We start from the raw sequence: 25,344 nt of genomic DNA, 5'->3' as shown, positions 1-25,344 counted from the left end.
GCAGGTCACACCTGCAAAGGTATCTCCTATCAGTCAAGGTAGAGCTGACTGAAGGGCAGTTCTGCCTGCACAGTTTTTGAGGGTAAACATTTGCATAAAAGACTCATTAAAAAGTGATACACGCTTTTGGAGAAGTTGCAGCGATCATAGTTCACCAAGTTTCATGCTCGCCTCTGGATGTCTTTGCTGTGTCCAAATGCTTTACAGACTTTCTGCGTTACTATTGAAAAGTGGGTGTAAACAAAGTGTACTCAAGCTTGTTCTGTAGATAACATTGTGGCCGTATGGAAACACACAAATCATTCAGGGTCGGGAAGATGTAAGGATAAGGTAAACAAAACACTGCTTCCTCTGTATTCTCTGACTGATGTAAAATTGGCAGAAACATGCTATACAATGAAAAAGTATCTCCAGAGAATCGGCCACACTCATCACAAACATACAGCACAATTAAGGCACCATTGCCTGTGAATTATCCTATGTAAGATACTTCAAGCTGTAACAGTCGTAGGGTTCAGAGTGAATCTGTACCAGTGTTGGAAATCTAACTTCACACCATTCTACTGCTACAACGCAATGCCTGGGAGAGAGCATAGTGATCTAAGGTCCTGCATGGATACAACACAAAACATTGTGAGGGAGGCAGTTTTTGTCCACATTAAAGGCTTATACATACAAAGGCATCCTTGCTGATGACAAAACCTGTATCCAATTAAATTGTTTTTGATCCATCCTCTTCTTTAGAACAAAATGAGTCAGTGTAACTAAGTGGAAAAATGACGTGTCCTACAGAAGTTTACTGAGCGTTACATAACTTCATGGGCTGCAGGTGGCAGGAGACACGGACGTAAACAAAAGACGGGGATTAGTTTTGAAAAGGCAGAGGGAAGGATGATGGGGGTGGAAGAACAGTTTCATGGCCAGGCAAGTCTTAGGAGTCAATCCACAACAGACAAAGGCCACAAAGGCGAGGTCTAAGCACTGTCAGGGCAGGGAGTGGGAGAGCTACAGGGACAGATAGCAAGAGAGAGAGTCAGTGGAAGACAAATAGCCCGACGGGAGGCCGTTGCAAAGACAAAACATAGACAGGACTTGCTAAAAATAGTGTGCTGTTGAAACTAGGTGGAACTCTAATATATATGTAGACTGCAGACGTCTGGGGTAAAAGGCACAACCTGTTTCTATAGCTAAAGGAAGTTATTCTTTAGGGGCAGCAGGAAGCAAAAAGCCATAAGAAGTGTTTGTTTTACAGTTGTTTTTTATGGGTTTCCTCAACAACACAGGCTTTGACCACTTCTGTATTGCAAAGAGACAGAGCAAGAGATTGATTAACAATATTAGAAATTGCTAAATTCTCAAACATGTAAGTATTTGGTGTGTTTGCACCGCCACGCAGCCCTCTGCTCGATTTTATCACTGAGGGAGCAATTTAAAGAGGGATGTACAATAATGACTTTTTAATGGACCTCTTGAGTTACAGCCTTGTTGTGTTAAGAATAGTGTGAATAGGCTGTTCTTGGTACCGTGCCAGCAGATGCCTGGAACCACTGTTGAATGGTTTGTGTGCAAATGTATGTGTACGTATATGTGTGGGTGTATGTGAGTACTCTGAAGAGCTCCACTACTGGATTAAACACTGTCTTCTGTCTCTATAAAGTGCTGAGCAAGTTGTTGGTGAATACCCACAGTTTATCATGCGTATACTAACCTCCCAAACCATCTCTGTCTCCTACAAAATTACATTCCTATACAAATAAACTGCACTCTCCATTACGTTGCCAGGGAAACGTATTTGTTTCTGGACCGAACAGTTGCCGTTTCCAACACCTGGTTACACAATAAAAAGCAAAAAATACAACACAAGAAATGCCACACAACTACTTAGTTAGGTTAAGTTAAAAACGTCATGGTTTGGTTTGAAATGAATACAAAATAAAATAAAAAAACGCAACAGCTAACCCTTGGCTAGGTTTAAGCAACAAAACTACAACTTTGTTATGTTAAGGAAACAAAAGTACTTTATTAACATACATTTCCCTCAAAAATGTAATTCACAATGCGGTTTCCTTGTATGGGAACGTAATTTCTTGGAGACAGTGCTGTCCAAACACAGAGCCACCACCTCAGCAGACAGATCTGTGTGTGTCAACTGGGAAATCCACCAACACACCCTGTACCATAGGTTGATGCAACCTCCTCTGTACGGCCCTGCATGTCTTAACCAACACAGCTATGGTTCCGTGTTTGGTTTCCCTTAGCCACAGAATTAACATCATTTGCTAATCAGATTGCAGTCACAGTATCACTTTACATTGATTGCTGCAAAAGTTTCTCTCTGTGTAAATAACCTTTTTTTTATGATGTTTATAAGAATCAGAAAATCTGACATTCCCCACCCCTTAAATAGAGTTATGTTACTTTGTTGTTTTACACAATACAACAGACCCATCAGATATCTAACAAGTTACAGACAGTGTTGTTGACAGATAATTTAATACTAGCATGATACTAATATATAACACAAGGTCTGGCAATATTCAATATTTTTCTTATTGTCAACTAATCCTGTGAGAAAAACCAGCAACAATGAACTGATCCGACTTACAAGTATTAATTGTGTTGCTAAAACCTGATATAGCTAATCCTCTGTGCCATAGGGCTCCATTGTCTTAAACACACAACCGTTGCAACGGGTGACATTTTCCTTCATTACAATCAAATGTGTGATTTATTTGAAAATGATCACATACATCACCCTAATGCTGTGAAACTGTTTATTCATGAGCTGTTTTTAAATTAGAATGTTTTCAGTATGAACAAATTGCCATGAGGCTGACAGCACAAAGACCAATGGATTGTTGGTTTTGGTGTTTTAATGGAAATTGTTGACAATAGCAATTATTGCCACCCTTATTCTTTCCGTAGTTAGAAAGACACCATGGTGACTTTGATAGCAAATATCTTTTTTATTAATAAGCCCTCTAATCTTTCTATCAAACAATCCTGTCCTTATTGATAGCTGCAAGGGTCAGGGCTTATATTTCTGTCTGGAAGACATGGAAACACTCTATGGCTAAGCAAACACACACAAACTCACACACATAAACACAATTACTCTACAGTATACAATACACAAAAGAGACCCACAGCATTATGCCATTGTTGACACGTCACCACAGCAGAGTCCAGCTAAGCTCTTTTGTCCTGAGCGACAGAGTTGAGATGCAGTACTGTATGTACCAGAGGTGGATTATATATCCATAAGTAACACAGAACATTTACCATCTGAGTCAAATCCTCAACATGTGCTTGGAAACTCTTAAAGAAAGGATTCACCTCCAGACTAATTTGTCGCAACTTGATTATGGATAAAGTGAATCAAAAAGTAATTTTGACAAATGTCAAACACGTGAAAAGAGATCCAACATTTTTCATTAAGGTGCTTTGATCAGCCAAAATCGTCTTACTGCTTACTGCATGCATCTTCACAATATACAGAAATTGAAATTCTAATTCACTTGAAAAAAAAAGCTTGAAACAAAACTAATTAATTGGAAGTTAAAAAGAATGTTCTGATTGCTTAATGCCTATTTTATGATTGTTCTCTGCTGTAGGTATAAATATCCAACAACCCAGTGTCAAGGAAATACTGGGCTCTTTGTGTGTAGCAACATTTGTCCAGAATAATGTTGTGGTTTCTGTTAAAATGTCTTTGTACCGAAGCCCCCGAGGCTCAGCCTTGCCACATAAGCATGACTTTTAAAAAATAATGAAGAATTCCTGAAACAAGTCCATGAAAAATAAGTATGAAGACTAAATAACAGCACAGCTGAGTGCAGACACATTTGGAAAAGTGCAAATTGGGCTACATTTCAGAACAATGAAAAGAAGGAAGCATTATTAACAAAGATATTCCATAAATACTTCAAAAGAGGGAAGTAGTACCACCCATCCATTAAACCCTTTCTTCTCCTTGCATGCTTCATGTTTGTGCAACTCTCTAAGTCCTTCCCTCTTTTATTTCCACATTTCTTCCTTCTGTCCTTATCTTTTCCTCCCTCTCTCTCTCTTTCTTGTTCTTCCTTCTTCCTCCATCTCTGTTGTTCTTGTCTATTGGACTTATATAAGTCTGAGGGCGTGTGGGTTGTGGGGGGTGGAGGAGTGACTATGGCTTGTGCTAGCGGCCTTATCTTTTTGGACCATTGCTATGGCGCCTATTTAGATAATAAGGCAGCCTGTCAACACTTTGCATCACACACACACTCCCCCACACACACAGCCCTGTATTTGAGGTTGAGTTATAGTGTCAAATAGTCAATATGTTGTAATTACACAAGGCATTAGACAGCAGTACAGCTTGCATAACACTTGATATTAGGGGTTAGTGCACTGATGTTTGCTCTTTTCATTAGACTGCAGCTCGCACTCAACAACCTGCACTTTCAGCCAGGCAATGGGAAATATGTTTATTGTCTCCAGTATAGTACATGGTGTAGATGCAGGGAAGCTGAAATAAAAGTGTTAAGACTTGCACACTCTATACCATCCCAGGCTGAGCGGTACAAGCTGATTGTTGGAGGGCACTAACATTTTCATTCTGTGCTTTATTTTCAATGGGAAGGTTTGGGTTTCCCACTCTGACTTTTTCTCACCCTGCATGAGAAGAATGTGGTAACCCACCCTGAAACTAAGGGCCAAGTTAAAGTTTGGCTGACATGAGGAACAGTAGATCAGCAGTGGAAACAAAAGCTTTTCATATCCAGATTTGCGGTGAAGAAGCAAATCATCCACCTGAATATGAAAAAGCATGACTGACTTTAAACATGTATCCAAAGTGAAACTGTTTGTACCAAACCTCAACAATACATTTGGCTTTTTTTTTTTATCCAGCATTGCTTAGAAGTACTGGCAGACTTAATTTCAGATTCATTCTCATGCTCATTCCATCTGTTTCTCCCTGGACAACTGTTTCATAATCCCAAGGGACTGAGTCAGTTTTTTCTTACCACAATAGTCTGCTACACAATGCAGCCAGACAGTGCTTTTGTGGAGTGGGACTGAGCCAGGTCTATCATTAGCCATATCTTATTCTCCCTGGGCACTATTCAGATGCAGGTTGGGTACATGATGTACCCTGGGTGCACACACATAGTTTCATGGGGACAAAAGAAGTGCAGGAAAATTAGAAAGCACATCAAAAACAATCTTTTCTCAGCTCAGAGCAGCCTTATCAAATATCCATGAGTGCACACAGACACACACACACACATACACACAAACAAACAAACACTGATGTGTTTTTTCCCTTCACGGCACGGAGATAGTATTAGACATACTTTTGCAACGGTGTTGCCACAGCCCGTTACTGAGAAGTGCTCGTAGTGTCTGGGAAAGAAAACAATTACTTCTCAGATCTTCTGCAGGTCATGAGGCCATGCTTTCCAGAAGACAGGAAAGGTTACAGCACTAGGACCAACAACATGTTCAAATGTTGAATTTACCGAACATCTGCAGTTACGCAACGTGCTGTGCTTCTGTGCTCAGTCAACAATTCTGAACTCTTAGGGTGGATGTGTAATTTAACAGAGAAGAAGAGTAATTTTAGTTTCCCAGACATGACTCTCTCATCATGCAATGGGCATATGGTAATGTGTTTGGTCCTAAGGATCATAAACACAGGCAGCAAATGTCAAACTTAGTTAAGCGGCATTATGTTGTTTTGACCCGCTAAACAATTATGTAATGCAGGTGTTTAAAAGTACATGTGTAATTATATTTATAATGGAGTTTTTGACATCTGCTTCCAATTACACAATCATATCCCTTATTTAATCTACAGGACTTTAGAGGTGTTACAACACGTGTCACCTCAACCCCCCCTGCCATGCCTAGACACTCCAGTGCTGTACTGTCATCCATGATGAATCATTAAATTGGGCTTTTGCATTACATTGAGAGGATAAGAAAAAATAAACAGGCGAGAGACTTTGCGCAGCTTTCTAGTTGGGAGCAGAACATCTTAGGCAACCTGCTCACGCCTTGGTGCAACGAGTTCATTTCAACAGATGAATCTAGGTATGCAATAAACAGCCTTGCTTCATCAAGAAAACATTTCTTTTTTCTTCTGTGGGTAGAGGCAGCGCTTGATAGAAATTGAATGTAATGTAACTGCCACTCTTAGTTACAGTTAACAGTATACATGCTCTAAAAAAAAAAGCCAAATGACAGGCAAAGCCACATGAACCATAATCAAGCTCTGACTTTAGTGTAATGAATATGGTTTGTTACTGGTGCGTCCAAATTTCCAAACTTTCATTGGCTTCAGCTGTTCCTGCGCAACTAGAGAGGAGCTCAGAGAAAAAAATGAAAAGAGGAAAAATTTAAAATGTAATGCAGCAGAAACCTCCAAATGTACCAATTTTCCTCCGGGATGTCAATCGAGTTATCATTGTGAGTCACAGACCATGAACAAATAAAGCTGTTTCTATTTGCAGGTTATTGCACACAACCATGACTCTTAAATTCAAGTGAGTTCTCCTTCCTATAACTACAACAGAAGAAAGGAGAGGCTTGCTGGTTTAAGGACCAGTCTGGTCCCAGTGGCAGGCTGAAAAGGTGGAACTGTTCTGCCAAGCTCTTTCTCTCTCTCTGCGGATGCCTTTCTGGCAGACAAAAGCCTGCAAGAGAGAAAAGAGAAAAATAAATGCATGTGCCAAGTTTCAGTGATTTTTTCTGGCTGTTCCCCAGCAGAGAGTAAGAGAGAGGTACCAGCAGACTCAAATGAGCGAAAATAACAAGATGCATCCTGTCCAGGATCTCACTTCTGTTTTTGTTTTGCTGTGCTAAAAAGAAGGAGTTGTACCATAGAGCGGTCCGGGCCGGTCGTTTCTGATCCCATGCCATTTCACTGTGTCATCATGAGGAGCAATTAGCACCAGTGACATTAAACGACCTCTTTCTGCATTCCTTCCAGTATGGTGTCATGGAGAGCAATGAGTCACAGATCATCATTATGTTTGCATGCTGCAGTGTTTACGCAGTCTGGGTTTCGGCTAAACAACAACCCCTCTGACAGCGTGTAGATGTTTCTGCATAAGAGTAATAGATGCTGGGCTTAGGAACAAGCAAGGCCAATGCCAAGAAAGTGTGGGACTCTGCGAGGAATGTTGACGAATGCTGAAACTCTCTTCCCCTCCCTTTCTTTGTGTATGCCTCCCAACTGACTCTGGCCCTCTCTTGTGCATAGACTCGTACACACACACGCACACACAAAGATTCCATCCAGGCTTCCATCCATGTCCCTGACACAAGTCTTTCAGGGGGCTATCAATGCACACAAAGGTGTCATATAAGGGGAAGTTGCCCCTGCATCGCTAGAGAGAAAGAAAAGAGGGGGATTTATGTAACACTGAAGGTCACAACCTTTTTTAGTACTTGTGAGCCGACGGAGTGGAAGTTAGCTGGGGTCAAGAGGTTTTCTTACATAAGTAGGGGAGTCTTTTTCTTAAGAAGAGCTCGAGCTGAGCAGGAAGACTAATGATCCCCTTCTTTAACTAAAAAGTTACAGCTGGGAGCTCCGGTCTGCCTAAAAAAAGTCAAGAAAAATTGAGTTTCTAGAAGTGCAGATTTAATTCCAAAGAAGAAAATAAGCAACAAATGAGTTACATTTTGGGGCCATTTCCCCACAAAAGGAACCACCTTTTTTTATTTGTAGCGCTAATTAAGAAGCAGTTCCTGTTTTAATATTTTCCATGAGTTCACATCTGCAGGAATTTGACAGGAAATCATCTGTGAGGAGCATGACTCTCCTCTCTCCTTCTCCTACACATTTCCATCTGTCAACTCCACACGCGTGCTCTGCATGACCCCAGTGTTTTCACTGATGCATCATCCTCAGGCTTGTTTAGCATAATTTAAATGCTGCTTTGCTTTAGGCTTCTCTGAAATGCTGGGTCACTGTGCGAGGGAGGAAAACAGTGCACATACAGAATAATCCTGCAACAACTTTGCCCCTTCTTTTGAATGTTGTTGTAAGATTTTCTGTGCCAGAATGTTACGTTCAAACAACTTATTTGGCTTATTTACTATGTCGGCATTGAGGTTGAGGTTGTACGCATTTCATATAAATTGCCCAACTGCAAGCAAGAAAGTCAAGAAGGACATATCAGTCCAAGTAAACCTAATTTAGAGAAAACTTAGGGCTGGTATTTACAGCCTAGTTTTCAATGTTATGAAAGTATATGCAACATGATGAATGGCTCGGAATTCTCCTGCAGTCTCGCACATATATGTGCCTGGGGGTAAATCCAAGTAACATATGGGTGATGAAGATCCTCTTTGGGTTGGAATGATCAATAGGCGAATGTTCTGACCCTCCAACCATGATTAGTCTGTGGGTCTACTGTAATGGCTGAGAGCTGAGATTCATTTTCCTCACCCAAAGTTACATAAGAGACAGACAGACACAACAGTGTGGGTGTGTTGGCAAAACACTGGCTTCAATGCTTTTTCCATGATTTTATCAGCAGAATTATCGCTGTAAATCGGAATGAATGTGTCGTTATCTGATCCATTTAGAGGTCTAAGAGAGTGGTTTGGTGTATTTCTAGTGCTCTATTTGTTCATGGGCCCACTTCTTAGCCCTCTAGAGGGAAAGGATGCTATTGTAGCTTATATCAGTGGGAAATTCAGAGAAACACCCTGATAAAAAAATAAAGTCCCTTGCTGTTATTCTTTGACAGCCGGAAAGGGGTTGATGTGAAAGAATAAAAACTGAAAGACGAGTCGGATACTTCCTCCTCTTGATATTCAAACACTTAGAAGGAGATATCAGATTCAGACAATGCAGCACTTGTCCCCGTGAGTGCAATAATATCTAGGCCACTGCATAGAAAACGGCATCGCTAAGCGCCTCTCCTGGGGCCCGTCTTTTGAGGTGAGACTCTCGTTTTGCCCTCATGTTGGCATCTAAACTGCCATTTTATTCAAACAGATGGACATAAGTGCAATGGTTCAACTTGGATGGGCGACACACAGCGAGAATCTAAAGCAGTATCTTTTGGGAATCCACATTTTTTTTTAATCTGTGACGTGAAAACACAGAAGTGAGCAACTCCAAAATGCTATGACAGATATCTGCAATGGTTACATTTGTTTTCTTTTAAAGTGTGACTGTTGAGCCAAACACATTAGTACTTTAGCCAAGGGCCAGAGTATATTGGTTAAATGTTCACTTAGTAACTCTTCTTTGTTAAAAATGAATTCATGCATATCACACAGCCCTGCAGTCAAAACAGTCAATGGCACCTGCTGTCACAAACACAAAGAGAGGTGCAGTGAGACAGATTAAAGACTTAGACTCAGCTTATAATGTTGACCCATGATAAGAGGCTAACAAGTTTGGCAGATGTCTGCACTGTTGTTCCTGCACAACAGTGTCAGCTTTAAGATGTGTCATCGTATAAACACAGGTGGGGGTTATATTTCTGGCATACCTCACTATTAATCATCTATCCTAGAATTAGAGCACAATGCTTAATGAGAGTGTCCTTGGTATCCTTTGTATTGTTGCTATCAATTAAACAAAAGAATCAAAATTGGTATTTCAACATGACAGTGTTTCGTTGAGGTTTCCACCACGTCATGTGTGGCTGCATTTTCCTAGCACACTGGATGGAACCGGTCAAAATGCTTTGCTGATTGAATAAACCCAAAGCCGATAGTGAGTCCTTTTAGCATTTAGATTTAAGCTCTTTGCTATATTAAAACTCTATTGCTCTTTCTCTTTTGCAAACACACCAGCATGCCCCCCCCCCCCCGTATCTCAAGGTAACTATGTTCTTTGACAGTTTACCTAAAGAACTGGGAGTACAGCCAAAGCCTCCTATCAGAGGAAACACTGCCCAACAACAGCTGTAAAAGCCCTCTCCTCCCTCCCTCTTTCTCCTCCTCCTCTCCATTTCTCTTCCTCATTTTTGCATCTTCCTGTTTTGGTGTTTGGTGGCTCCCTGCTCAGTCTCAAAGGGCTGTCCTCAGGCTGCACAGCGCAGACAAACACAGTGTCTGGTGAACTGAGGAAAGGCGATACCGTGGATTCTTGTTATTGCACTAATTTGACAGACAGACAGCATTGATGGAAGAGCTGAGAGACAATAGGAATCAAAATAACAAGGGACTTTACTGCTAATATTCTGTAGTCACATAATTACAGTGTCCTTTTAGTCAAATAGAGGAAATATTGCTTCACAATGTGGTTTGCTGTATCCGTGTTAAAGGAAATATGCATATCTTGCAGTCATGGGCGTGTGGAGAGGTGTTAAATCTGCCTGAACACAGCTAATTTATGTGATATATAACATGATATATGCTCATTCACACACATACATGTGTCTATCTGTAATATGTGCTTATACATGGGCTATGTTACACAAAATGATATATTTTGCTGTTTAAGCAGACTAAATAAGAAAAACAAGTTGCTGCATGGCGTGTGTGACTGTATATTAGGTACTTTGCTTTCATCACTAAAACAGATAGAAGATATTTTTTTATTACATTTTTTTATTATATTTTTTGATAATAGGATGGAAGGGCACGATCAGGCAGCTTCCCTGTGTGTCTCTGCAGGAATACAGCTCAGACACTTGCAGAGTAAACACATCCAAATTCATTGTGCGTAAGGCCGATGCGTCACTGTGACCCCTCCAACCTTGCGTGCATATGCAGCACAGCCTCGCACTCACTCGCCCCCGTCTGTCAGATGGACATACATGGCACAGCAGCAACACCTGTGCCAGAAATAGGTAGCAGACAACAACTATGAAGAGACAGGTCTGAGACAGGATAATTACCTCGAGTCAGGGTTAGGCAGACCTGGAGCATGCCGGTGAGAGAGGATTTACTGCTCAGAGACTGTGTGAAAGGACAGGAATAACAATAACTGTTAGAGGAGGAGGAGGAGGAGGAGGCGTGCAGAGCAGACAAAGAAGAACAGAGAGAGAACGGAAAACAAAGGCAGGACAAACGTCTGTGCACAAGGTGGCAGGCAAGATACAAAAGTTACACGGCCAAATTCGGTCATTAGCAGGATACAAACGTGCCACTCCAATGAACAATGTTTAAAAATCAATGAGCACATACTGTTTCTAGTACTATAGTGAATTGTATGTTGTGAAGGCTGCCAGCTACCTTGCAGGCGCCACAGCGTCCTACTTCCTCTGCGGTTGGGCCATAATTACAGTCTGACCAAGAAAGCACACCACAATCATTAAACTGGTGTGAAGAAGGCAATCAGTCACATAGGCTGGAAAACACAGATAATGACTTGCTGTTTTTTGACTTGGTGCATGAACTCGGTGTTTGTGTGTGTGTGTGTGCGTGGGTCAGGAGTTATCCAGTGGGTGTGGGAGCCTGTGAAATACCCGATTTTGTTTCAGTTCTGCAAATCCTGACACAGTTCCTCATAACAGCTTGAATAGCGTAACTGACATTTGTTTCATTTAGAATTCACAGGTTCATTTACTGTAATAACAAAGAGGGCCAGAGGCTTTAAATGAAAATCTGTTATCTTCATGAGAATCTAGAGAGATAACAATAAATCTTACACATAAACCATTAGACGGAAAGTTCCAAGATCTGTGCCATATGAAATTATGCAATTTAAGATTAGTCAGGCAAATACTTGGAATATATTGCTACCGGGTTCACTGAATGATGGATAGATTTTTGATTGGAGGCAGATGATATATTAGGACAGAGTTCCAACTTTCTATGACAAACACCCTGGCACGTACCTGCATAGTTGAGCCTTGTATATTTCTCATATTTCATAATGCGCTGCAGCGTGCTGTGGTGTTATTACAGGGTCGGAGCCAAAGACAACCATGGATCAGTATGCTGCTCTGGGATGCAGTGCCGGAGTGCTTGACCTCCCTGACCCCTCCCAGTCTTTTCCTATATATATATACATTTCTCTGGATTGTTTTAATTGCTTTCCAGGGAACATATTTTAAATGCTTTGTACTTTGTACCCCTTCACCTTGGTGTGCCGTCACAAAGCCGAGTCAATACCAAACTGATGGGAACCTTGTCCCTCAAAGCCTGAACTCTGTGACTTGGGTATAGGTGAGGTGACATCTTACTGGCTCCCTGACACTGCTTATGTGGGCAAACCTGTCCATCTCCAAAACAATAGTGAGCTCTTGCGTAAATGTCTATGTCAATAAGCCAGATCTGATTAGCGATTTTACGTCAGTCTCAGCTTTCATTTCGAAAAATTCTCACGCATCATTTTCTCTTTGTTCTTTTATCATGCTGGTCGAATGGGCTGTTTTGATTGACGCCAGAGAATGACATTTACAGAATTGCGTTTTTTTTCATCGATCTCACCTCCCAGCAGTGTTAATCCTTACATCTCCCAGAGCATTTCTTTCTTAGGTTTATTTAATCCAACAAAAAAAGAGCTCATTTCTAAGAAAGGTGTCAAGCAGGTGAAGAATCTCTCTATTTCAATGTCTTCAGAATGTGAGCAGCCGCCTGCCAAACGCTGGAAATCTACACGTCCAGACAGAAACCAAAACAGAATGTGTGTGCTTGTATGCATACTGTATGTGTGTGCATGTGCTTTGTCTTCATATGTCATTGACCTACGATGTTTGTGCATATCAAATGCATGTCCATTTCTGTGTGACTACGTGACATTGGTCTTTTTTTGCATGCATACATGGAAATAAATCTCTGGGTTGTTGGCGTCCATGCTTGAATGCACACCTTAACTTGCATAGGAGTGTGACTGTGTACCTGTCTGGTGCGTGCGTGCAAAACAGATACGAGAGTGTTATGTGGTTTTAAAGCGTGAACTTTGGACCTCTCGGCTACACGCAGGAGGGAAACCAATCCAGCATATATTGTTTACCCAAGCCTTTAAACAATGACTGGGATGGCAGGTCGTGTTTACTCACTCTTCTGTGCTGCTTCGAGACCAGGAAAATGACAGCTCAAAAAGACAATTTGTCTTGTGTACTCTGACCGACTCCAAGTTCAAGGGTCCCTTCAAGTGGAAGGATTTCCTGTTTGTTTCTCGGAGGAGAGCTTGAACCTTAAGTTTGTGTGAGCCAATCATATGCTGCAAAATCCTCGACTTTAAAGAGAATGTTTTATTTGTGGCAATCAAACTGAGGTGGAATTAATGCTGGCTTTTAACGTATTCTCACTGGCATATTATTCAGTTACTTTTGTTTGTATTTTATTAGCAGCAAATAAAATCTTCCCTATGAGACTCCCTATGAGTCACAACCTCATGACAATTTTGCAATTATTCAAAACCGCTTTGTTTTTGCAAATTGCAAAGTAGCGACACCATTAATGTGATTACTCAGCAGCTACAGCATAACGTACTTGCTTAGTTCAAACATTTGCATTCATTACAAAAGCAGCTCGCTCAGTAAGCTGTTGATGAGAAGTGTTTTCAAGGAGAATCCCATTAGGAAAAGACAAGCTCTTTGTTTTGTCAGACGAACTCCCAAGAAGCCTGAAAAACAGACTGATGAAAGTGGCGTCTCCAAATGTTGAATAAATACAATGTATTGTGATACTGTGGATGCTTAATGCATGTTTTTTTTAGTCACATCATTGTATTGTTTATATGAGGTATCACCAGATATCCTGACGTCTAGTTCCTATTTGTTCCCTTTTCTTCGATCGTGCTGCACGTGTACAAATGTGTGTGATCAAGAAAAAAACAACTAAACAACTCAAATGGCCAATCACTGCAGCTTATAAGACTTGCGTCTTCATGTGAGGGGCGGGCTGTTTGGCCTTTTGAAGGCAGGATAGGCAGGGGTTCCTGTAAACTCCCAAACAACCTCTCAGCTCAGCCCTGAACAGTGCTTGATATCATTATGTTCCCCGGTTTATTTGGATCACGCAGCAGCTTTTGATGCTGATCCTTCCCCTGACTGAATCACATCCTGAAACAGTGCTCTTGGGTTACACTATAACTCCTGCTGAACTGGTGTCATTCACACGCAAATGCAAACATTAAAAATTTGAGGTGTGGAGATTTTTTAATCCCCTTGATAAAGTAGGAAGAGCTGGAATCAAGTTCAGACTGAGACATGTTAGCTCTTGGTAGCTACCTGCTTTTCAAATGGCTCGCGGTAATAGACATAGATGTTACAGTCACAATAACCAAATAATTAAAATATATGCATATAATCAGGAAATTCAGCATAACTGAAATACGATGAAACTGTTAGTCAAAGTATAATCATAGCAAGGACACAGTGCCATTGATATGATGCACAGTTCAATAGCGCATCAGAGAGGAGACACGTGAATGATTCTTAGTTAATCAGTAACCATGCAGGTTTCTCCACAGCTGAATCCGTCTTACATAAACTAAGCCCTATAGTTTGTTGTATAACTCTGCTGTATATAATCAATTACAGATGTTTTTGTCATGCATGCATTAAGTTCATGCTGTGGATCCAGGGCAGATGTGTGAATAAACCATAAAGAGAAACAGTAAATGCACCATGTGAGGAATACAGAGCCATGCAGTGTAAAACATTGCTGAAAAAATTCAACACTGATTAAGCATGTCAGAAAAACAAGACAGAATTATTTTACTGGATATTATAAAAGAAAAAAGTTCATCTTGGCAGCTGCGGTGATAAAAAGATAAGGATCTACTTTTTTCCACAGGGATTCATTCTTCATAAATTAGTAAGGAAGCGTATACATACCTATTTGAACATAAATAATTATATAATTTATTGTTAAACATAATCAGTTGACATAAACTCCTGCTGATGTAATATAGTGTAATGTGACCATGCTGTTACATGATTCAACCATTGAATACTTTAAATTCTTGCACAGATTAGGGTTTTAACAAAACAAATAAAACATCCTCAAGGCTTCAATTACTTCTATTACTTTTTCCTGTTAAAGTTAATTGCAATTAACACTAAATAGAGCAGTGAGAAAGATGATGTAATGTGTGTGTTTATAGCCTGAACGTACTTGTTTTTACAATCTTCTTGGCCGACATCTGGATATACATTTCAGTTTTTCTTCCCGGAGGAGATGTGGCTGCCTTAATTGCACTTTCTCATTAACGTTTTTCGAAAGCTTTCTTCTATTAAACTCCAACATATTTTCTTTTTAAGACTCAGTAGAACGGGGCACGCACATCCTGCCCTGTCCCCTTCTGTCTCTGTCTGTGCTCTGATGGTAGGGGATCCTCACCACAGACAGGCTGAGGAAACACTGCGTACTGTACACCGTGTTCTCTCAGCCCTTCCCTCCGTTTGAGTGTGGGACCGCACAGACCTATTGCCACTGTGCTTTTTTCAGACTCCAGAGTTGGTGGAGTGGTTTTAATTTGTGATGCTATTCTGAAGGGAGAATTATACAAGGTGCTGAATATACATGAGCTCCCTGTTGCACCACTTTGCAGCTGCTCTTTGAGTTATTTCAGGTTCCCCCCTGAAAGAAAGTGAAATGTGTCCAGTGAATGGTTTTCACACAACTGTATAGCTTGACTTAATTTATGTGCATATTTACATATGAACGCAGCAAAGATTTATGTCCGACTGCGCAGTTGCGACATCTGTAGCAATCAATCCAAGTTTTCAATAGTGTTACCCCATGTTAAAACAAAAGAGGTTGGAGTGGGCGTTAAAGTTCGGTTTCTATTTATCTTCCCATTCATGCTTTGAACAAAGTGTTAAGTGTCCTGTATGTGCGCCTATAGGTCGTGTACAGTCTACTATTTATTCTGGATAAATGAAAGAAACGCTTCATTTCGAGGACGTCATATGTTCTCCCCAGTATCTGTATTCTACAGTGTGGTTTTGTAAATAACGTTGCCGTAAATATTAGATTGGTTGTTATTCTATCATTGCTTTTGAGATTTACAGCTCTCTTGCTTGAGTCAGAGCATGCTGTGTGGAAATGGAAACGCTGATTGAATTATGATCTGAGTCATTCCTGTGGTCTTGTTGAAGGAGAATAATATCATTTGTTTGACTTGTAGAGATCAGTGGAAGGCAGGCTGATGAAACTTCCTCAGGCTAATAATATTAGTAACGTGCTAGAAACGCGTCCCTGGTCACTGCAGTCTCTGACTTGGAGGTCTTAAAGAGACGTATTTTTACTGGGATTTTGTGAGTGGCTTTACAAGGGAGAAAAAGGATATGTTTGAAGTTTCCTTTTAGAACAACATCAAATAGATAACTTTTTTTGTAGTTGACGACATTTCACCAGCACGATTCATCATAAGAATCAGATTGTATTATGAAGCTTTGGAGATGTCAGGCACCACAGGGCAGAGAGAGAGGGATGACAGGTCACACAAAATGAAAATGTGTAACACAAACAAAATCTAATACATATAAGTAAGTTCTTAGTGTTTTAAAACAAAGTTAATGCATGTATGATTCATACTTCTTCTGGTAGAATTCAGTGGAAATAAATGTATGCCGGTTTGTCTTGTCACATAAAGGAATATTTAATGGTCATTCATGAAGCCGTGAAAGTTTGATGCACTTTCCTTCAGCAATGACCGGCAATGACTCGTCTCAAATTCATCCGTGGGAAATTAGCCGTTGCTCCATCGTCATCTCGCAGGTGACAAGGGATAAGCTTTAATGCTCAGCGGAGGAGCCTGCTGGAGTCTGTGGGAACTTTTCTGTGTTTGGATGACACCGACAGCGATACTTAGCAGGGCGCCTATCATCCAGTTAAATCCAGATCGTGCTGACAAGACCCGACGTGCAAGAGCATGCTCATATGCAGGCGTGTGGCGAACCGCACGCATCGACATACACACAGGCAAACAAAAACACAAGCAAGCACACAAACACACACCAGGGGCGGCCCATCCAGGGCCCAGATCCCTCCAGTGTTGTCCCAGTTCCCAGTTGACTCGGGTCACACAGCTGCAAAAAGATGAGGAAGGTGGGAAGACGGAGAGAAGATGAGATTGAGAGGGAGGAATGGTAACATTAGAGTGAGGCATACTTTAGAGACGAATAAAGGTTAGGAAAGAAAAGTGAATAAGGTATGATGTTAAATGTGTAAAGAGAGTTTCTTCCTGTTTCTTTTATCTGTTTAACTTAAACCAAAGACAAAGTGATTTCAATTATTGTTTCTAGGAAAAATTAATTAGTAAAATAACGTTTTTGTCATGATGATCTTGTTGCTTCTTATCATCCCCTCACTCGGTTGTTTTTCTTTTAAAATATGCTCTTAAAGTCTTTTTTTTTTTTTTTTACGTCTATGTCATTTGACCTCTTGAAAAACTAATGCAGAACGTTCACTTTTTTGTGCTATAAAGCAATTAAGTGGTTGGGCTATAAAGATGCTCTGCTCTCGTTTAGCAGTTCTATTCACTTAGCACATATGCAGCCAATTAAAGATGGACCCCCTCAAAAATGAGATGCTACATCTCAAGTGGCAATAGTTCCAATAAATGATTATTCAAAAATTCACTGGCCATGCCAGTCTGTGAGCGACTCAGGTTAGAAATAGATACACACAACCACACCAAATACGACAGCTGAGGTATACGGTACTCTAAAGCAGCATAGGCAGATGAATATAGACAGATGGCACTGAACTCTGTAACCTTTTGTTCCGGGACATGATCCAGCCGACAGTGTATTTATCACAGGTGCCATGCAAAGTGGCAGCCATAGCCACTGCTTTGGATATATTGGTATCACTTTTCACTTTTCATGCTTTGTATGCAAGTAAACACAGCATGTTTCATAAGCAAAAGTTACACCCTGTTATTTTACTCCAGAAATATAAAAACAGATTAGACTTGAAACCCAAATAGATTGTAATCACGTTCATCTAATTACATCAAACTGAAAAAACAATTTCTTTAAAAAAGTTTGTGGTAAACTAGGCAACCCGTACCGCCAAGGGCTTTGACGTTGCTAATAAAGTCCACTGCTATTTAACACAACATGACCTATTGCGTCCACAACCTTTGACCTTATGTAGAGCATCAACAGATACATTAGTGAGATCACTTAACTGCATCCTCAGAGTCCAATCCCTTATCTTCCATAGCTGACAATCTCACGTACACAAGATTGAACTGAACAGATGGTAATCTTATGCGCTGTGGAGCCTGGGCCGTACTGTTATTTCCTTTTAGAGGGATGCTGGGTAGGGGGATGAATGTGGCCTGACAGGGGTTCACCATACTGCCATTTTTTCCACTCTGGGCACTCCTCTGGGTCTTGGCTCTATTTCAGTATTTTCACAGTAAATCTAGCCAGGATGTTCTCCCCGTTATAGCACAAGGTAAATCTTTACATTATGGCCTGAAGCCGTCTGGCTTCTGCTGAATCACAGCCTGGTGCCAGATGCTGCCAAGTCCCCAAGCTTATTAACTGCAATATACTGCACACATTAGCTACAGGACTGCATGTCCAGCTGTAAACTTCAATTAGTTTCAGGGAGGGCTACTGTGTATGAACATATTATCACTTTGTATAAGGTGAAATTAAGTAGAAATTAAGCATTTAAGTGGCCCTTTGTGACTGGGGGAATTGAGTCAAGGCAATTGAGGAGCAGTTCCTGTCTTGACCTCTTTGTGGTAACGAACAATGTTTAGCATGTCACCCAGGCAGAATTTACTAATAGGAAATGAGATGCTTTAATAAGGGACTAACGAGTTACAGTTCCTCACACATGCTGAAAAGTACAACACACACACACACACACACATACCCACACACACCTGTTTGTGGTGTCCTCTTATTTTGTAACAGCTGCCTTTGTGGATATAAAGGAGAACGAATGCTTCTATGTTTTAAATCATTAATTAAAACCCTTCTGTGGCTGAGTACAGCTTATTCAAAATTGGTCTTTTGGCGCCTGTGAAGTAAAGTTATGTTGAGTACATGACATTGTGTTTTAACTTTTAAGGCCTTAAACTATCAGGCTTAAAACCTGGTTTGACAGGATATTTGACATCACTGCCATCAAGAAATTATATGACAGTAAAAGTCCAAGTCACAGCCTTCGTACATGTGCTCCCTTTCTTTTCTAGATTCCGGGAAATACATTTCTGTGAACTGCTCTTCCAAGCAAGTAACCTGGAATAATGATTGTGAGCAGTGATTGTTAGAAACTGAACTGAGAGAACCTGGAATTCCACCGCTATGAGACATTTTGTTGACTTACTGCATTGATGATATCCGGCCAAATGATCTATCCTATTAAATTATACATTGCTATGGATCTAATTTTCTTCAATCAATATCCTTATACATTTAAAGGTAGACTCACATCTACATAGCTCCCTAAAGTTATTGCTTGACATTTAGTTCATTGTACTTTTGTCTTCTGAATTTTTACCTTAATGCCCCAAAAGATACGTTCATTTCTATCTTGTGATAAATCCCAATATGCAAATGCTACAACACAAAGGATACGTCTTTGAAAAGAAAACACGCAGAAACTGGTTTTACACGACTTTCTATCATGTAACAGCACACTCGTCTGTGCGTCACAATCTGTACAGAATATCAAATGTCAAAACATTCCCCTTGCCAAAAAGATGGATTAAATGCAGACTAGGGATGTGAGAAATGAATGCTGAACTGTCAAACTTGAAAGCACCGTGTAATTAATCATGGCGAGAGCAGATCACTTTTGCTGTTACACCTTAACCAGCAGCAGTGGCTCTCTAAACATCACTCGATTAATTACACCCATCATGACAAAAGAGGCTTACTGAAACTGACAAACCCACTTAATCACAGTTTTAAAGCGTTTAGGGGATACACACGCTATCGGAGATGTTGCAAAAGATGCCACTCAACTAATTCCAGCCTGAGTTTGTTTTACATAAAAACTCTAAGAAGTGGTCTCACAATTAGTCTGTGGTTGAGAGCTCTAAATCAATTCCATATAAATGACCATATAAGCAAAACAACACTGGCTTTTTCTTTTATTTGATTGCCTTTCATTTTCTGGAAAATTTGTTGCCGGTCGGATAAGGTCAGTATATGGAGAACGAGTTTGTTTCACATAATGGAACAGTGGCTCAACCATGTGTTTTATTACACATATTACCTCTGATTAAATGAGGTATGGCGCATTGTTCCTTTCAGGTACACTCAGAGAAAGGTCTTTTGCTTTGTCTGCCCGAATCAGACACTCCAGCAGAGTTGAGAGGAAACAATTCCCTTTCAGGAAACTGTTATCTGTCATTTTCATTGTGACATTGGGGGCATTGTGTTCAACTGGATTGGAAACACATCATACCAGTGCCAGTCAGAGCGTGGCACTCACAGTTATGGCTGTATGTCCAGAGTTACCGCCAACGCTCAATTGTCTCTTTGTGCTTTGAGAACACAGTTGCTGTGAACAAAACAGCAACAGAACGGCGAGCAAACAGCCAGACGACTCCTGCGTCTTGAGCATCCCCTTCGTTTGGACTCCAAGATGGGACACACTCAGACTCGTCCCACTTCAGTCGCGCCTGTTGTGGTTATGCCGCCATCTCCCAGGACGCTGTGCGCCCGCCGCCTCGCCGAACCGACCCACCGATTCTGCTGCCACTACCAGCACTTCGGCTATCCTGAGAGAGCTATGAGTTACTCGCCCCCTTACTCACCGAGTCTGTTCAAGAGGCCAGATCGGCGGTAAGTGGGGGACAGCCGAGGAGAGGCAGAGAGTTTGTCTTGCGTGTGAGAAGATATTTGGCAGGACAGTGATGTGTGTCAGTGAAAGACACTTTAAAGGCACATTAAAGACCGTTCAGAAGGAGAGTGTGACACTGTCAAAATGATGTAGAGTCGCGGATGCAGTGTTTGGCATGAAATGGCTTGGATTACCATTACCATGTATGGCAGCATTTTAACCGATTTTCATCATATCCAATCTTGCAAAATAGAGAACAGAAATATGAAATTAATCTTTTCTGTATCAACTGTGTTTAATGAGATATTATGCCTCCATAACCCATTTTTATTAAAATATTGTTGAAATCAAGACCAAACATCCATAAAGATAAAGTGTGAAAAGGGAAAAATAGAGACATCATTGTTAGAATGACATCTCGAATTTGGTTCGACCAAACCCTTTAAATGTCAGACGTTTGGAGACATGTATCAGCTTGAATCTTCTTCAGCCATTGGTGCAGATGAATCACAGTATTAAATAATGTGCTTGGCTCTTGCAAATAGGACATCTGATGGAAGCCATGGCCCATCGCCTGGCTGTAGAGTGAGTCACTGGATTTGGCGCTCGCCAAACATGGTCAGGGCAGTAAGAGTTACAAGAAATACAAGTGCTTTATTTCTTGAAATGGCAGCAATGGTCAATACTTGCACTTAAACTGTTTAGAAAGATGTAGAAACTATTTAAACTAGAACTACTTATGTTGTTTAAACATGTTAAGATTTGTGTTGTAGCAGATATTAGGTTGGGAATAAAGCAGGCAAAGCAGGAAGGCTATGAGCATCCTAGCTTACACCGTCGCCGTCTTACTGCATGTGGCTCCTTAGGTATATTTGACTTGAGCCGTGCAAGAAGGCTCCCCACTGTCTGTAGTCTCTATCTGTGCATCTCAGTCGAACCACAGGCAACCAGCTTGACTCCCTCTAGTCTAAACGGGACTATCACAGCGGGGCAAGGTAATTCAGCGGCCCTTCAGTGCCAGAACAGGGTCTGATATTAAACCTGGCAGCTGTACTCTCACGGCACAAAATCTGAGACGACAGGCACTATGGGCCCTAATACCCAGTCAATGTGCTTTCTGCTTAGCCTTGTTAGGCCTACCAACAGCCAGACTTTCCACTCGAATTATTTTGTTACATAACACAACTCCTTTTTCTCCAAAAGACGTGGCAGACTATAGTTTGCTATGCAATGATCACAGAGTAGGCTCTGGGTCATTTTCATTCTTTTTCTAAGCAGTGTGGCCTCCTGAAGGAAGTATAGGGGAAGTGATAGTCCCGTTAGTGTGTGTTTATATATATATGGCATTTCATATGCATGAACTAAATTGAATGGCTACTAGTATAAGACGTATGACCCACTCAGCGTAGAATTTATTTTGACTAGGTGGTAATTTTCTACATTTTGTTGCTGCTTTGGAAGAAAAAATATTATGCAACAGAGGCTCCCTAATAAAAATGTAATTGACTTATTATCACTATTGGATCATATAATTGTAACAGCAAAAGGGAACATAATGTGACAGCTGAGAGGCGCTGAGCAAGTATATTAAAGCTATTAAAACCTGCATGGATGCCTCGCTGAAAACAACGTCTATTGCTCAATAGAGCTGCCAGCACTCAGTGGAAAATGTTGTGAAAAGATAGATAACAGATAGCCGGTCTGTTTTTCTCTGCGGTCGGCTTCTAACACAAATTGTTTATTACACTGTGCAGGATGCTCAGTACGGTTGCGCCACATGTTGTAGGATGCCAGTTCAAAAGTGCATGTGAAGAGCAAGAGGTCGTGCACCAGAGAACAGTGCTTTAGACTCATTCCTGTATGCCCTAACAATGAGTGGAGTGGATATTCATACTCAATACAAGTTGTGGTACACATACACATGCATTACAATCTGTATTTTTTTCTAAAATATCCTTGACTGCTTTCTTGTTTAGTCCACACGTTAGGTTGAACTAGTGCGATACAAACTAACAAGTGTTTGCAAACATTAAATACATAAAAGAATGAATGAATGAATGAATGAATTGACGAAGATTGTCCTTTAAGACTTTCTCATGTGTTTTCTAAGCAGGAAAAACAACCTTGAGTTGTTGATTTGCGGGGGCAGGAAAGGGTGTATGGAAAATTCCTTGGTAAACTCTTGTGTCCAAAAACAGAGCCTTTGTTATTGACATTGTCCCTTACGGGATGGTGTATTACACGTTTCTACCACTAGAGGCCGTTAGAGTTCAGATACAGACTGAGGGGAAATTTACCGGGGAGAGGGTGGAAAAGTACCTTTGCAGAGTACCTGTGTATGTGTGCGTGAGCTGCAGGACATTCCGTTATAGCATGTAGTATTCTGTAACAAACAACAATAAAGTGATGGGAACAATATGTTATTGATGTAATTGCCGTGTGGTAATAAAGGACAGTTTGCAGACTTATTTTAAATGGTAAAATGTCACACTTTGCAGATCAAGCACAACTAAACTGCTACTTTTTTTTCTTAAGATAACATACTCTAAAAACGCTTTTGAAATAAGTTGCTTGATTTAATTGAATCGATTCACGTTAACATCAGAGGCTACGGATCCTCACGACATGCGTCCATTCTGTGGCCAAATGGAGATTTTATTGATTAGCAGCACGCGTGACTAATGTATGCAGACCTTCTGTGATTACACTTGTTGTTGATGGTTAAGAGAGGAGTTGTTGCAGTGAGGACGGCTCTCGGTCTGGGGAGTAATTGTAAAAGCCATTGCGGCAGAAGAAAAGTTCACAAGCAGGACATATGTCATGCTGCATTCAAATGCTCATCTAAAAGTCGTTATTTTCGACTATTCCTTTTGTTTACTAACAGTAAGCTTTGATGCAACGTAAAATTCATTGTTTTTATTGCATTTGTTTTGTTTTATAAATGAACTGGTTGAGAGGGTTATTTTTGCAATTGCATTGTTTTAATGGAACGATTACACAGAGTTTTTCAACCAGAAATATATAAACAAAATACAATAAAACTCTGTCGTACTGTCAGATAAGCATTGAACACGTCAGCCCACCTTAGAACTATAGTTATTTTATATATGTTTGAACAGTTGGGGACTTTTTTTAAACGTCAAAGTCTCACAAAGCAGAAAGATACTACTAGAGCCAGCCTCGTTAATACTCCATTATAAATATAATAATTATTTGTTATCTCCCCCTTCAAGTTTTTTCACGTCAGTGAGCAGGGCCTAAATCCATTTTTTTGCTATGTCAGGGAAGGCAACACAAACTCCGACCCGCTAACTCATTTGACTAATTTATGCGCGCGTCATATGACGTCAGGAGGCGAGCCATACAAATAGCAGCCGGTGGCAGAAATAGCATCAGACAGTCGCTTGTTTTTACCGGCGAAGCTCATACAAACACACACACACACACACACACACACACACACACACGCACACACAACGACACAGCACTGCGCTCAGAGAGTGAGTGCATCGCTACGACAAAAAACAACGCAACACATTTACACTTAGGTGACCAACCAAGTCGCAAACGTGGCGAGAAGCGTGATCCAAACGAGTCTGGTACTCAACATGAGCGCGGAGATGTTCGGCAAAACGCCCATGGAGGTGGCTGTCTACCAGTTACATAACTTCTCCATCTCGTTCTTCTCCTCGTTACTGGGAGGAGACGTGGTATCGGTCAAACTTGACAACAGGTAAATATTCGACACAGCCGCCACATTTTGAATTAAAGTATTATTTTCCCATGATAATAATAATGCGCTTGATAAGTTATGATTCGGAGCATGATCGTTTCGCAGTCTCTCTGCAGGCCTCCAGCTAACGAAACTGTGTTTTAAAAAAAATAAAAAGTCGTTCAAAACAAATGCGTTTCATGTGCAATGATATCTGATATCATGTGTTATTACAAAATACCTCCGAGTGCTGTCTGCTCAGCTATCTCTGTGTCTGCTGCTGTTTGTTTGGACTTTGTCCTTTCCCTCATACACTCTGTGCTCGTTACACTATCACGTTAATAAAAGCCTGATTTTTTTTTGTTTGTTTTTTTTTACCCACAAAGCAATTAACCTGCAGTTTATACATAGTTTTACATTAGGTTACAACGGGGTAAAAAAGTTTTCCTTTCTGTTTTGCAAAGCTTTGTGTTGTACTGCCTAACACCAACGAATTCAGGAAGCAGCAGCATGTTTTGTTTTCTTAATAGTTCAACTTTGGGGTTGAGTTGACATTTAAGGTAACGTCAGATGTGTTTTTTTTGAACTGTTAATTTATGGCCTCTTTTTTCTCCCCCTTCTCCTCTGCAGTGCCTCTGGTGCTAGCGTTGTGGCCATCGACAACAAGATTGAACAGGCGATGGTAAGCCAAGATACCGAAACACCATGAGAATAGGTTTCACTGTACAGAACATGCATGTCAACCTTCGACCTCCTTAAAATGCTGTTTCCCCAATACATTTAGCACAAAATCAGCTCTTTAGGAATGCCCAAGGAAGTCCATGTTACGTGAAGGCATCACTGTCTACTGTATGCTTTATTAATGTGACAACAAGTGCAGGAAGTCCCCAAAAAAAAAAAAAAAAAATGAGACTGACAACATTTTTGCAGCACAGAATTATTGAAAACACCCTCGAGACAGA

The 25,344-nt window shown here is 40.7% G+C and overlaps 1 protein-coding gene across 2 annotated transcripts in view; it reads left to right on the top strand.

Annotated features, from left to right (window-relative positions):
* The window catches only part of tsc22d3 (TSC22 domain family, member 3), a 33,158-nt gene that overhangs the window by 5,849 nt on the left and 1,965 nt on the right, over positions 1-25,344 (top strand). The window contains exons 1-2 of one of the 2 annotated variants that reach the window (XM_054597186.1): positions 23,694-24,403; positions 25,013-25,064. In XM_054597186.1, the coding sequence (XP_054453161.1) occupies positions 24,279-24,403; positions 25,013-25,064 (177 nt within the window). In that variant the 5' untranslated portion in view covers positions 23,694-24,278. Of the gene's footprint in view, positions 1-23,693; positions 24,404-25,012; positions 25,065-25,344 lie in introns of those variants that run through there. The other variant, XM_054597185.1, reaches the window with a different exon arrangement.

This window comes from Anoplopoma fimbria, chromosome 4 (genome assembly GCF_027596085.1).
Source record: "Anoplopoma fimbria isolate UVic2021 breed Golden Eagle Sablefish chromosome 4, Afim_UVic_2022, whole genome shotgun sequence".
Taxonomy (NCBI): Eukaryota; Metazoa; Chordata; class Actinopteri; order Perciformes; family Anoplopomatidae; genus Anoplopoma; species Anoplopoma fimbria.
The sequence above is the reverse complement of the archived record's forward strand: the minus strand, read 5'-3'. Positions and strand labels throughout refer to the sequence as shown.